The 14,825-nt window shown below is 37.3% G+C and overlaps 1 protein-coding gene across 2 annotated transcripts in view; it reads left to right on the top strand.

Moving 5' to 3' along the window:
• TDRD3 (tudor domain containing 3) overlaps positions 1-14,825 on the top strand; it is a 146,068-nt gene that overhangs the window by 61,580 nt on the left and 69,663 nt on the right. For both annotated transcript variants that reach the window (XM_087814305.1, XM_087814304.1), the window contains exons 4-5: positions 8,584-8,744; positions 13,047-13,188. In XM_087814305.1, the coding sequence (XP_087670431.1) occupies positions 8,584-8,744; positions 13,047-13,188 (303 nt within the window). The remainder of the gene's footprint in view (positions 1-8,583; positions 8,745-13,046; positions 13,189-14,825) is intronic.

Here is a 14,825-nt window from a genome sequence, read left to right as displayed (position 1 = left end):
TGCTCTACCCCACATCCATCCCACCCTCAGGCCTCTCTAGACCAGTGTCTGTGTGCATAAGTTGTGCTTATAAACATATAAGTTCTTTGATTAACCTCTCCCTACCCACTCCTCCCTCCCCCCTTCCCTCTGAGATCCCTCAGTCTGTTCCATGCTTCTATGTCTTTGGATCCATTTTGTTCATCAGTTTATTTTGTTTATTATGTGCAATCATGTGGTACTTGTCTTTCTCTGACTGGCTTATTTCACTTAGCATAATACTCTCCAGTTCCCTCCATGCTGTGCCAAAGGATAAAAGATCCTTTTTTACAGCTGCATAGTATTCCATGGTGTAAATGTCCCACAGCTTTTTTATCCACTCATCTACTGATGGGCACTTGGGCTGTTTCCAGATCTTAGCTATTGTAAACTGCGCTGCTACAAACATAGGAGTGCATAAGTTCTTTGCGATTGGTGTTTTGGGCTTCGTTAGGATATATTCCTAGAAGTGGGATCACTGGGTCAAATGGCAGGTCAATTTTTATTCTTTTGAGGAAACTCCATACTGCTTTTTATAGTGGCTGCACCAGTCTGCATTCCCACCAGCACTATACTAGGGTGCCTTTTTCTTCACACCCTCGCCAGGACTTGTAGCTCATTGACTTGTTGATAGTCATTCTGAGGGGTGTGAAGTGATACCTCATTGTTTTAATTTGCATCTCTCTGATGATTAGTGACTTTGAGCATTTTTTCATATGACTCTTGGCCATCTGTATGTCCTCTTTGGAGAAATGTCTATTTAGGTCCTTTGCCCATTTTTAAATTCAATTGTTTGTCTTCCTTTTGTTAAGTTGTATGAGTTCCTCATATATTTTGGATATTAACGCTTTATTAGATGGGTCATTGGCAAATATGTTCTCCCATACAGTGGGCTCCCTTTTTGTTTTGTTGATGGTTTCTTTTGCTGTGCAGCTTTTTATTTTGATGCAGTCCCATTTGTTTATTTTCTCCTTAGTTTCTCCTGCCCTAGGAGATATATCAGCAAACCTATTGCTATGACAGATGTCTGAGATTTTGCTGCCTATGTTTTCCTCTAGGATTTTTATGGTTTCATGTCTTACATTTAAGTCTTTTATCCATTTTGAATTTACTTTTGTGTTTGGTGTAAGTTGGTGGTCTAGTTTCATTTTTTTGCATGTCCAATTTTCCCAACACCATATATTGAAGAGACTGTTTTTACTCCATTATATGTTCTTGCCTCCTTTGTCAGATATTAATTGGCCGTAATGGCTTGGTCAATTTCTGGGTTCTGTTCTGTTCCACTGATCCACTGATCGATATGTCTGTTCTTGTGCCAGTACCAGGCTATTTTGATTACAGTGGCTTTGTAGTATAACTTGATATCTGTGTTGTGATCCCTCCAACTTTATTCTTCTTCCTCAAGATTGCCGTGGCTATTCGGAGTGTTTTTTGGTTCCATATAAATTTTTGAAGTGTTTGTTCTAGATCTGTGAAATATGCTGTTGGTATTTTAATAGGGATCACATTGAATTTATAGATTGCTTTGGGTAGTATGGACATTTTAATGATGTTAATTCTTCCAATCCATGAACGTGGTATACGTTTCCGTTTGTTTATATCTTTTTCTATTTCTTTTTCCAGTGTCTTGTAGTTTTCCAAGTAAAGGTCTTTTACATCGTTGGTTAAGTTTATTACTAGGTTTCTTATTTTTTCAGTTGCAGTGGTAAATGGGATTGTTTTTTTAGTTTCTCTTTCTGAGAGTTTATTATTGGTGTGTAAAAATACCATCAATTTCTGGGTGTTAATTTTGTATCCTTCCTTTCTGAATTGATTTATTAAATCTAGTAGTTTTTTTGGTGGAATCTTTAGGATTCTCTATGTACAATATCATGTCATCTTCAAATAATGACAATTTTATTTCCTCCTTTCCAATTTGGATGCCTTTTATATTTTCTTTTTGTATGATAGCTGTAGCCTAGGACTTCCAGTACGATGTTGAATAAGAGTGGTGAAAGTGTACATCCCTGTTTTGTTCCTTTTCTTAGGGGAAATGGTTTTAGTTTTTGCCCATTGAGTATGATGTTGACTGTAGGTATGTCATATATCGCCTTTATTATGTTGAGGTATGATCCCTCTACTTCCACTTTGCTGAGAGTTTTTATCAAAAATAGGTGTTGGATTTTACTGAATACTTTTTCTGCATCTATTGATATGATCATGTGATTTTTGTCTCTCAATTTGTTTATGTGATGTATCACATTTATTGATTTGCAAATATTGTACCAGCCTTGCATCCCTGAAATAAATCCCACTTGTCATGGTGTATGATCTTTTTAATATATTGCCGGATCCGATTTGCTAATATTTTGCTGAGGATTTTAGCATCTATGTTCATCAGGGATATTGGCTTGTAATTCTCTTTCTTTGTAGTGTCTTTATCTGGTTTTGGAATTAGGCTAATGCTGGCCGCGTAAAAAGAGTTCAGAAGTGTTCCTTCCTCTTGGATTTTTTGAAATAGTTTGAGGAGGATAAGTGTTAATTCTTCTTTGAATGTTTGGTAAAACTCCCCTGTGAAGCCACCAGGGCCAGGGCTTTTGTGTGCTTGGAGCCCTATACTACTTCAACTTCATCAATAGTTACCGGCCTTTTCAGGCTTTATGACTCTTCCTGATTGAGTTTTGGAAGGTTGTATTTTCCTAGGAATTCATCCATTTCATCCAGGTTGTCCAGCTTGGTGGCATATAGTTGTTCATAGTATTTTCTTACAATCCTTTGTATTTCTGTTGGGTCAGTTGTTATTTCACCTCTTTCGTTTCTGATTTTGTTAATTTGGGTCCTCTCTCTTTGTTTCTTGATGAGTCTGGCTAAAGGTTCATTAATCTTGTTTGTCTTTTCAAAGAACCAGCTCTTGGTTTCATTGATCTTTTGTATTGTTTTTTTAGTCTATGTCATTCATTTCTGCTCTGATCTTTATTATTTCTTTCCTCCTACTTACTCTGGGCTTTTCTTGTTGTTCTCTTTTCAAGTTTTTAGGTTGTAGGTTTAGAGAGTCTATTAGAAGTTTTTCTTGTTTTTTGAGGTAGGCTTGTAGTGCTATGAACTTCCCTCTCAGGATTGCTTTCATTGTGTCCCATAGATTTGGAGTTGTTGTGTGTTCATTTTCATTTATTTCCAGGAAGTTTTATTTCTTTCTTGACCTCTTTGGTAACCATTCATTGTTTAAAAACATGCTTTTTAGCCTCCATGTGTTTGAATGTTTTTTAGTGTTTTTATTATAGTTGATTTTTAATTTCATGCCACTGTGGTCCGAGAAGATGCTTGATATGATTTCAGTTCTCTTGAACTTGTAGAAACTTGTTTTGTGTCTGAACATGTGGTCTGTCTTTGAGAATGTCCCATGTGCACTTGAGAAGAATGTATATTCTGTAGCTTTGGGATAGAATGTTCTGTAAATGTCAATTAAATCCATCTGATCTAGTGTGTCATTTAGGGTCACTGTTTCCTTGTTGATTTTTTTATTTGGAAGACCTATCCAGTGAAGTCAGTGGGGTGTTAAAGTCTCCTAGTGTGACAGTATTGCTGTCAATCTCTCTTTTAAAGTCCTCTAGAAGTTTTTTTTTATAAATTTAGGTGCCCCTATATTGGGTGCATATGTGTTTATCTGGGTTATATCCTCTTGTTGGATTGATCCCTTTAGTATTATGTAATGACCTTTCTTGTTTATCGCTGTGGTCTTCATTTTGAAGTCTAGTTTGTCCGATATGAGTATTGCTACCCCAGCTTTTTTTTTCATTTTCATTTGCATGGAAAACTTTTTTTCTCCCTTCACTCTCATCCTTTTGTTCTAAGGTGGTTCTCTTATAGACAGCATATATTTGGGTCATGTTTTCTTATCCATTCAGCTATCCTATGTCTTTTGATTGGGACATTTTATCCATTTACATTTAAGGTTATTATTGAAAGATACTTACCTACTGCCATTTTATTTCTTTATGCCTATATTCTCATTCTCTTTATTTCTACTTCTAATTATAGGAGCCCCTTTAACATTTCCTATAATGCTGGTTTTGTAGTGATAAAGTAGCCTTTTTTTGTCTGGGAAGCTCTGTATTTCACCATCTATCTTTATTGATAATCTTGATGGATAGAGTAGTCTAGGTTTAAATCCTTGTTTTGCATTACCTTGAATACTTCATGCCGTTCCCTTCTGGCCTGTAGAGTTTCTGATGAGAAGTCAGCTGACAGCCTTATGGGGGCTCCTTTGTAGGTAACAGATTGCTTTTCTCTAGCTTTCTTTAAGGTTCTCTCTTTGTCTTGAATTCTTGGCATTTTAATTATGATGTGTCTGGACATGGACCTCTTTGGATTCTTCTTGCTTGGGACTCTCTGTGCCTCCTGAACTTGTGTGACTTTTTCCTTGACCAGGTTAGGAAAGTTTTCTGCCATTATTTCATCAAATAGGTTCTTTAACCCCTGCTTACTTTCAACCTCCTCTGGCACTCCTATAATACAAATATTGTATGTTTCATGCTGTCCCACAGCTCCCTTAGACTGTCCTGTTTTTTAATTGTTTTTTGTTTTTGGATCTCTGCTTGTGTGATTTTTTCCACCCTGTCTTCTAATTCACTGATCCGATCTTCAGCTTCCTCTAATCTGCTGTTTATTCCTTAGAATGTATTCTTTATTTCTGCTATGTCATTCTTCATTTCTGTCTGGTCATTTTTCATAGTTTCCATATCTTTTTTCATGCTGTTGAGCATCCTTACAATCAGTATTCTGAACTCTGTATCTGATCTCCATTTCGTTTAGCTCTTTTTCTGGAGATTTCGCTTATTCTTTCATTTGGAGCTTGTTTTTTCGTCACCCCATTTTGGCTACTTTTTTTGGGTTTTTTCTAAGTACTAGGTAGATCTGCCAGGACTCAGTCTTTTTAGAGGGTCTCTGGTACAAGCCAATGTCAGACGTAGTTTGTGATTAGCCCTGAGTACCCTGTTTGGAGCTGTCAACAACCCTAAGCTTGAGGTCTCCTCTGCTGAGGCTGTGTGCATTTGCTCAAGACTGAGATGCACACCAGTCTGCTTTTCTAAGGCCCAGGTCCTGAAGCAGATCAGGCAAAGACTCAAAGCACCCTGAGGTCTGCCTCTGCCTGCAGACTGATTAGTCTGATTCTCCTAATGAGCCTTAGGCTGTAGAATCTCCACTGGGCCAGGCAAGAGGTTTTCCAGCAGAGTGGGGCAATTGCTTCCCCCTTTAGGCAAAAGCTGCAAATTGGCCACCCAAGAAAGATGTCCTCCATGGTCTGGGGGAATGACTAGGCACAGGAATCCAGATGGGCATCCCCTGATCTCACTCTCCAGAGCCCACAACCCCAGACTCTCCCCACACAGCTCCAGCCCATTCCACTCCCACCCTGCCAGAGCCCAAGGTGAGTGGCTGCACAAGAAACTTTGTGCATTGGCTCTTTAAAAGGGTACCTGCAGTTCCAGATGCCTCTCCCTGGCAGACAAAAATCCAGCTGTTTTTCACAGCCAGATATTATGTGAGCACCTTCCTTAGTTCTGGTGCTCCTGTCTGGGAAGCCCAGCCTGGGGTTTATGCCCCAGAGTCCTCAGTAGGAAGCCCCCACAGCTGAGATCTCCCTCCAGACCTTCAGCTGCTGCCTGTGGGAGCCCAGCCAGCCCTCTCGGGTCCGCACTTCCTACCAGTCTCTCTGCTGTCTCCGCTTTTCCTCCTTGGTTATGAGAGTGCTCTCAAGCTAGTCTTCACTTGGTTTTCAGGATGGTTTTTCTATGTTTTTGTTGTAAATCCAGATCTGCCCCAGGAGAGTATCAATGTAGCTTCCCCTCAATCCACTGCCATCTTGGATCTCTATAGTAGTTCTTGAAAAAAAAATGTGGACATAGGTGGACCTGCGGAGCCATGTTAGTCAAGGGCCAACTGTATATATGTACACACACACACACACACACACGCATCATATGTGGTATTATTATTTCTAATTGGAAAATCAAAAATCAAAAACAGCGATTTTATTGTGCAAACAATAGAAAATAGAGCTTGACAAAAATCTTCTTGACTGATAATACACAGAAGATGAGTATAGTGGACACTTAGAATTCCTAGAACCTGAATTTTCTTCCTGTGTTTGGGGGGAATCTCCCATCTTCAGAGCCTTGGTGGTGAAGAAGAAAATGCCAGACACTTTCCCCCAGCCTCCTTTGCCAGGCATATACACCTCAGTCCTGCTAGTCAAGTGTTGCTGCTCTGGTCCTGGGCTAGTCACACAAAAAAGTCGGAACTGTGGTAAATCCTCTCTGCGAGTAGTATAAGCTGCAGCAAGATGGAGTAAATATTTTTTATGATTCTCATACTTTGTGGCTTGTTGCCTTGTGAGTCTCATGATATTTTCTTGTGGTTTCTGGTTTCCCAATCTTTCTGCATGGGCATCCTGGGCTGCTGAGTCAGGAATGCTTTCTTCTAGAAGGGATATGTGGAGCTATGGGGGTGCTACTAACTTATAGTGAGTTAAGGTTCTGGCTGAGGTTAACTTTATTACTTTTCTACTAGTCCAAAGTTAAGGTTCTCAATTGCAATGTTGTTGCTGCCAGAAGCAAACGGATCTTCTCTATGGAGGAAAATGTCCTCCAAATTGAGGCTTACCATAGATGCCTGAGCGAATGACATGGGGAATATTTTGTAATTTCTACTTTTAAGGTGGTATAGGATGTGAAGAATTTTATACTTGTTTTTTTCCTGATCTCCTTGCCCCACCTCCACGCTTATTAATATCAAATTTTGTTAAAATGATACCGAGTTGTTTTGGCAGTGCAAAGAAGGTGGGTAAGAAAGAAGGCATTACAAAAGCTTACCCTTTGGGCCTTTAAAGCAGGTATAGGCGGAACCACTATTTCTTCTTCCAAGGCAGTTTCTTGACTCATTCATTGCCAGTTGCTCGAATAACAAAGTAGAGATGTGAATAGTCCGGCAAAAACTTCTCAATATAAATGAGTGGACGAAAACATGAGCCCTAGGAAGTCTCTGCCGAAGCCATTGAAATGCTTTTGGAAGTAGTGATAGTTTAGAGGAAGAACTGAGTTGTGGTTTGAAGTTCTTACAGGACTGTGGATGAAACTGGTTTTTATTCTGTTAGTTTTAACCCACTTTGTAATTATGGTGGAAGGCTGATCAGAACATAACCATGCTCATATGTTCCTTGTGAGTATATGCGCCTGTTTCTAGGGTTAATGGAGAATGTGATGCTTACATTGTTGGATATAGATTGAGAAAAAATTGTTTTAAGAAACTTGATAAGATTATAAAAAGAAATGGCTGGCAAGTTGTTTCATAGTATTTCATGTCTAAATTTAGATCGTTTTTAGAGTTCTAAAAAAAAAAATCTCAATTTTAACTACTTATCTATGTATGATTAGACTATATATAACTGATTTCTTGTCATTCAAACTTTGGGAAGCCTGATTATAAAGAAGAATGTTATTTAATATGATCAGTAAATTAATAAACTAATATGGCCATTTAAATTTGACATTTCATGTCACTTGTATGACTGTAGGAGTTCAAGTGACAGAGGTGACCATCTATCTAAGGAGAGAGGAAGGAATGAAGCCTGGATAAATTTTTTGGCCTCAGAGAATATTTCTGGCAGATACTCTCCCTATCAATTTCATATTTCTCTTTGCTGAAAATATAAGTTAAACTAATGTACAAAGGTTTTACTTAAAAGACTATTTATAATAAAAGTTGTTTTCCTTTGCAGGTAAAATACTTAAAGGTATAATATTTAATAATGTGAAACCATCACTTTATGTTAAACTTATTTTTCAGCAGAATTTGCTGTCATTTCCCAATCATGCCATAGCTGTTTTATTATATTAAATGTTTAACTTAATAGTTAGTCCACGAGTTTTTTTTTGTCTTTGATTGAAATGTGGCAAAAAAGAACATTTTTCCCCCCTCACTGACAATGCCTGTAATATAGCATTAGATTTAAACTCATCTGAAAAGGAAATGTGAAAATAAGTTAAGTATAGCTCACACTTCTAAAATTTTATATAGTTTAAATTTTGGAGTATTGTATTCTTCATTTATACCAGCAGAGGGTATACTTCAAATTTGATGTTTTTGAACAGAAAGCATTTCTTTCAACTACTACTGTAAAGTTGATATTTCTTTAAAAATTACAAGGTCCTTAATTTCAGAATGTCTCAATATACATGGGAGGAGAAGGGGGATCTATGTGAGTGATTTAGAGGGCATAAGACTAAAAACAGCTGTTAATACACCTTCAGCCCAGAAATATAATTCTGTTTTCTTAAAGTTTTCTTGTTACTTTCTGAAAATGAATTCAGAAAAAAAAATTTTTAATGTGTTTCAGGAGACCCTATTGAAGTTTTATCTTTAAAAACAGCCTCCCTGATATGTGTAGTATAATTTCAATTTTGACCTGTTTAATTGAAGTTATCATTATAAATCATAAAGCAGTGATCATTAAGGAAAAGAGATACACTATAAATGAAAACTAAGCTGTGGCTAGAAAATCATATTTATTTCTTTGTGTTTTGACAGCTTGAAGGTCCATGTGTTTTGCAAATTCAAAAAATTCGCAATGTTGCTGCGCCAAAGGATAACGAAGAGTCTCAGGCTGCACCCAGAATGTTGCGGTTGCAGATGACTGATGGTCATATAAGTTGCACAGCAGTAGAATATAGTTACATGTCAAAAATAAGGTGATTGGCACTTTATTTTGTATATTTGTTACAGTGTTTGGAGGTACTGTTCAAAATGGATTTTGTTTTAAGATCTCTGTAAAGAAGGAATGAACTCTTAAGTACGTGTTACAGTTTTTCAGAAGAAATTAAGGTTTGTATTTCTACTTTATCTGTGCAGAAAAATAGATAAGAATGGAGTTGGTTACTCTTTGCTTCAACGTTAATTATAAAAACAGAAATTTAACGTGTTCTTGCATGAAAAGTAATCTTTTCAATTTTGTTAGTAACTTTGAGATCATTCAGAAATTTCCCAGTACAAACAGAATTTCTTTAACTACATTATGATTTCTTCCTGGACAGTTATCTGTGTCTACCACACTATTTAGTGTTCTAGAAAAGTTCATGGGCGAATGAGTTTTCTAAGGAAATGATTGACACTAGCGAGGTTCCTAAGCCACCCTACTTTCCAAGAGAAAGTGGAACTCCATAAGGCAGAAATTTCCAAATCCTGGAATTTGGCTATTTTCACGAGAGGCTTTTAGAGTCATGCCTATTGGAATGGAGAAAAGCAATGGTGGGGGCAAGGAGAGTCTCCTTTATCCTCAGTGTCCCTATTAGGTCAGTTTGAGCTCTATTTTCTGAAGTGGAAATTTTCATTAAACATTTATAAACCTCCTTTTTTGTCTTCTTAGTCATTTTATATGCTTATGTTTGCTACTCTGAGCTTTTCATTTATTGTAAATTAATACTTCTCTCCTGAGCAAGCATTTAACAGGCATTTTGCATCCTTTGTGTTCCAGCTTCTTACTTGGTGCTGGAGGTACAAAGGTAAACAAGGCTTAGATTTTGCTTCCAAATAGCTCATATGCTAATGAGGCAGGCACATAGGCTTACAAATTATAATAAATATATCAGCTGGAAGGATTAGTAGTCCAGAAAATTACCTTTTCCTGGGGGAGCCGGAAATGGGATTTAAAATATGAATAGACCTTTTGAGAGAGGCGTGGTGGCCTGTGGAAGGCTGAGACCTGATTCTCCATTTTCCTTCCTTCAACCAGCATCTGCCTCTGCTAAGGGAGCCTCCTTCCTTAGAAGATATATGTTTTTCTAAAAGGTTTATTTTCATATACAAAGGGGGATTATTGACTTTGTGGTTAGGTTGTCTTTTTGAAGAGTAGAGGGATTCCTACTTTTGTGGGGAAACACAGCCTTTCCTCCTCTGACAAAGACAATCAGATCCCCTACACTGGAGCACACAGACGACTGAGAAGGAAGGCTTGCCATGTCTTGGCTCATTCTCTGATTTCACTGCTCTGTATTCCTCTGACATAAATGAAAACAGGACCAGCCCAGAGAGGAGGGTCTCTTATTGCTACCCACGGCCTTCTTTCTTTGAATTTATTACAGTTTGAGAATTGAAAAAATTATTGCCACTTGCTCATTCACTCATTGAAGTAGCATGTCTGCTTGGTGCTGTAAAAACAATAGCTTGCAGAACAGTTCTGACATGTGAGCAGTTTGGGAGACTATTTTAGAGCAAGTTTTGTTAGTTGTCATCCTAGAAGGGAGGTAGAAGAACTCACTGGAGAAGATGAACCAGGAGCTGGTGCAGAATGTGCTCCCTCCAGTGGGATGACATTGCTCTGGGTGCTTTTTTCCACTCTTCCATCCTACCTCTTGCCCCACTTTTCCCTGTTTTCTGTTGTGTTTTGTTTTCCTTAAAATTGCAGTGTAGAGAGAATAAAGGTACTTTGGGATGCCAATAAAAATAGCAGTTAAACCAAAATATGTTTGCTGAATAAGAGTTAATTAAAGCCCTAAAAGTGATGTTGTAAAAATTATATATTAAAATTTTAGCACCACCCTGGTCGGTGTGCCTCAGTGGTTAGAGCGTCAGCCCTCTCACTGATGGGTCTCGGGTTCAATTCCTGGTCAAGGGTGTGTGCCTGGGATGCAGATTCGTTCCCTGGCCCTGGTTGGAGCACAGCGGGGAGGCAACCAACTGATGTTTCTCTCACTCACTTGCTCTTTCTCTGTCCCCATCCCTCCCTTCCACTCTAAAAATCAATGGAAAAAATATCCTTGAGTGAAGATTAACAAAAGAAAATAATAAAATAAAATAAAATAAAATAAAATAAAATAAAATAAAATAAAATAAAATAAAATAAAATAAAATATATTTTAGCTACCTATTTATCCTTTTCTGGGAGTAGAACTATAATCTGGTAAGTGGAAGTCTTTATTAATTATCGTAATAAAATTGTATGTAGGTCCATCTTCAAATTATTTGAATTTTTTTCCTCTTAAGTTTTAAAGTTATAGTATCAAAATCAAAATTCCCCTATAATTTGCATCCTGATTTTAAAGGTCTTATGTTGTTTCTTATATTTTCTTTTTTAGATGTTTCTATAGTTTTCAATTTTATCAGTTTGTAAGAAATTATTGGCTAAAAGTGGTTTTGAATACCATAGGTCTTGTGTAAGTGATGCATAATTTTATTAATAATTTCTTTAGTGAGAAAGAGTACAGCAGCCTGGTATCTGTGGTGCTTATTTTATTTACCCCTAAACAGTGACTATAGAGTTATGAAAATCTGGACATGCTGATTGCCTGGAATTGGGAAAAAACTCCTTCACTTAGTGTAACTGTACTCAGTTGTTGCTGATCTTGAAGTCTGATAGATATTGTCCTACGTTTACTACATGTATCATTGCAGAGCTCTATACTTAAGGGGCAGGCAAGGCTGTTTATGGCCACTTATTCTGTAAGTTACATGTGATGACCAGGAATGATTAAGCTGGGGGTCCTCAGAATAGTTTTTACCAGATAATGTCTCTGAAATATAGTGTTGGAGGAGAGCTCTATGAACCCTGGACAGCCAGAAAAATGAACATGTGAGTCTTAGAGCAAAATAAGCCTGAAACATCACTAGAGGTAAAAATGACAAAACTGAAGCTGTCCTTCTTCGGACACATGAGAACGCAGGGTTCTTATGAAAAGACAATAATGCTGGGAAAAATAGAAGACAGCAGGAAAAGAGGAAGACCAAATGTGAGATGGATTGACTTCATAAAAGAGGCCATAAGCATGAGTCTGCAGGAGCTGAGCAGGGCTGTCGAGGGCAGGATGTTCGGGCATCACTCATTCATAGGGTCCCAGGAGTCAGAGCCCACTCAGTGGCATGTAACACAACACGTCTTGCTCTGCATGCAGTCTTTGAAGCTTTAAAACAGGAGTATTCTGTTTCTTCTTGTTAATAACTATGTTATCAACCTTTTTTTTTTCTTTCAGAATAGACCAATGATTTCACTGATTTACTGTTGTATATATCAGCACATGGTGAATTTCCTGAGCCTTTAAAGTGTAAACAATGTGAAGCCATTTTGGCATGATTTTCTAATCCGGTCTCTGTGTTTTAGGACAGTCTTTTCTCCTATTTGGAGTGCTTTACCTCTTGCTAATTGGGCAAAGAGATGGGTTGGGACTTGATGTATGTGCTTTAACTTTTCAATAAACCTATGTGATGAAATAGATTTCTCCCATTGTTTCTTCTACCAAAAGGTTGGTAGGAGGATAACCATCTTGTCTCTGGCCTCTGTAAAAGGGGTTATGGTGTAATGTTTGCCCCCAGACTGATAATATTAGTCTATTATAGAAAAGTTATTTTAAAGTTAGTGCATTTTAGAGTAAATAACTCTCATTTGATCATTAACTACATGGTTAATAAAAAGCATTTTTTGTGGATTATGATAGCTCATATAGATGTAAAATTTCTAGGATTATTACTGGTAAGCTGTATTTTTCTGTGATAAAATTTAATTTTGTAGTATAGTGTATCAGGGCAATGCACAGCCAAAGCTCAGGAAAAAAATGGCAAATCATATTTGTACAGCATGGCATTTTGAGAAAGAACATTCATATATTTTATTCTTTTTATCTTTGCCACAGATTTGTGAAGTGTGATTTTTATTGTGTCCTTGTTTTTCTTTTTTACTCCTGAAAAAGTTTGTTTTTTTTTAAAATATATCTTTATTGATTTTAGAGGGAGGAAAGGAGAGGGAGAGAGAGATAGAAACATCAATAATGAGAGAGTCATTGATCGAGCCCACAACCCGGGCATGTGCCCTGACCGGGAATCGAACCCTGATCGCCTGGATCCTAGGTCAATGCTCAACCACTGAGCCATGCCCGGCCGGGCCTGAAAAACAGTTTTCATGTTAGTTCACTTGGAAGAACTTGACCAGGTCATGATATCAGACTGAATCATAGTTTGGGGGAGGAGCTTCAACTTGTTTTAACTTTGTTTTTTCTTTGCTTTAGCCTGAACACACCACCTGGAACTAAAGTTAAGCTCTCAGGCATTGTGGACGTAAAAAATGGATTCCTGCTCTTGAATGACTCCAACACCACAGTGCTTGGAGGTGAAGTGGAACACCTTATTGAGAAATGGGAGTTACAGAGAGTAAGTGCAAACTAAGAAGAAAAGCTTCAGCTTCTAAAACACTGCACTCTTATTGTCTACATCTTAAGGAGACCTCCCCGTAATGAATAATGACAATAGTTCTTGTGTTAGTGTTGGAGAGAATGGAATGTAGGATTCTTTATAGACAACTATCTGCCTTTGTTTGAACACAGTGTTCCTCTAAAGCAGATGTCATGTCTTCAGTATTTATTATTTTTTTTATATATTTTGAAAAGTCATGTTTTACTGATAAGTTTTCAAAACTGCCAAGATACCAGTTATAACTTGTGTGTAATATATATAATTGTTCCTGCAAAGAAAAACAAGTGTTTGTGCATATTTACATACGAAAACATAATGCGTATTTGTCTCATCTACATACACACATACATACAGATAATGCAGGTTAGAATTTCACTATAATGAGGGGCTCTTGTAACGAGGCTCTTCCTAGTTACTTTAGTTGATGTTTCTCCTATTTGTGTTAATAGCTTCATCTTCGTGGTCATCTGGGTTATCTAGTAATTGTTCCTCTGCTTTCCAGTTCTGTTCATCCACTGCAGTCAGAACTCTTACCAGCCTTTTGCTCCCAGGTTGCATTGCTGTTACTCTACTTTAAGACTCTAGTATCTCTTGCCTGGACTGCTGCAGTAGCCTTTTAACTGATCTCTACACATATTCTTTCTCCATCTTCTAATCTATTTTATGCATTTCTGCCAAATTATCCTCCTTCAGCATTACTCAGAACATGTCACACCCTGCTTTTATTTAAGATGCCTTAGGTTGGGATTCAATGCCATTTATAATCTAGCCCTAGTTCCAGTTTACCTTTTCAACTCTCTAAATTGTTTCACATAGATTTTGTTCTAACAAATGGAACTGCTTACTCTTTCATTGGTTCTCTATGCTTCCCTCAATTATATTTTTTGGGGAAAAAATTTTACCACTTTTACACCATTTATCTTGTGTTGTCTCCCCTAATCCCTGCATGGCAAAATTGTCCTTACGCTTTTAGACTCAGATCAAATGCTGCTTCTTCACAAAGTGAAGTAGTTGCTCTTTTATTGAGTTCTTGGGATATTTTATTAATCTTAATAAGTATATTAGTTTTTACTTAGCACTAAAATTCTGTTTATTTCTTATTTCCTTTAGGCCTCTTAAGGTCGGAATTCTTGTTTGTGTCATCTGTGTTCAGTTTTACAAATATTTGATGAACAGTGTGTAGGTATTGTGCTGAGCTCTTGTTTCTGTATATCATGTAATCTTCCTAACAATCATGTGAGGGGGTTTTATGTCCATACAGATCAGAAAATAGACTTTAAGAACTGTCAACTAACTTATTTTATGATTAGACACCTGATAAATGATGGGTCTGAGCATTCCTATATCTCCAACGTGGTAGCTCTGAGTCTTACATATAATAAACATCATAACAAATAATTATGAAATGAATGAATTACAAAGCACATAAAGCAAATTACTCTTTGAGCTAAAATTGATGTTCTTGTGTTACTCTCAAATCTTGCCTAAAGTGAGCCAGTGGGCCTAGCACGATTTCAAGCTCTTAGTATTTTATGATACATCACTTCTTTATATTTTCTTAGTTTGAAAGTACCTCTGTTGGGAGGTAAATAGAT

The sequence above is a fragment of the Miniopterus natalensis genome, chromosome 2 (assembly GCF_054644295.1).
Source record: "Miniopterus natalensis isolate mMinNat1 chromosome 2, mMinNat1.hap1, whole genome shotgun sequence".
Classification (NCBI taxonomy): domain Eukaryota; kingdom Metazoa; phylum Chordata; class Mammalia; order Chiroptera; family Miniopteridae; genus Miniopterus; species Miniopterus natalensis.
The sequence above is the reverse complement of the archived record's forward strand: the minus strand, read 5'-3'. Positions and strand labels throughout refer to the sequence as shown.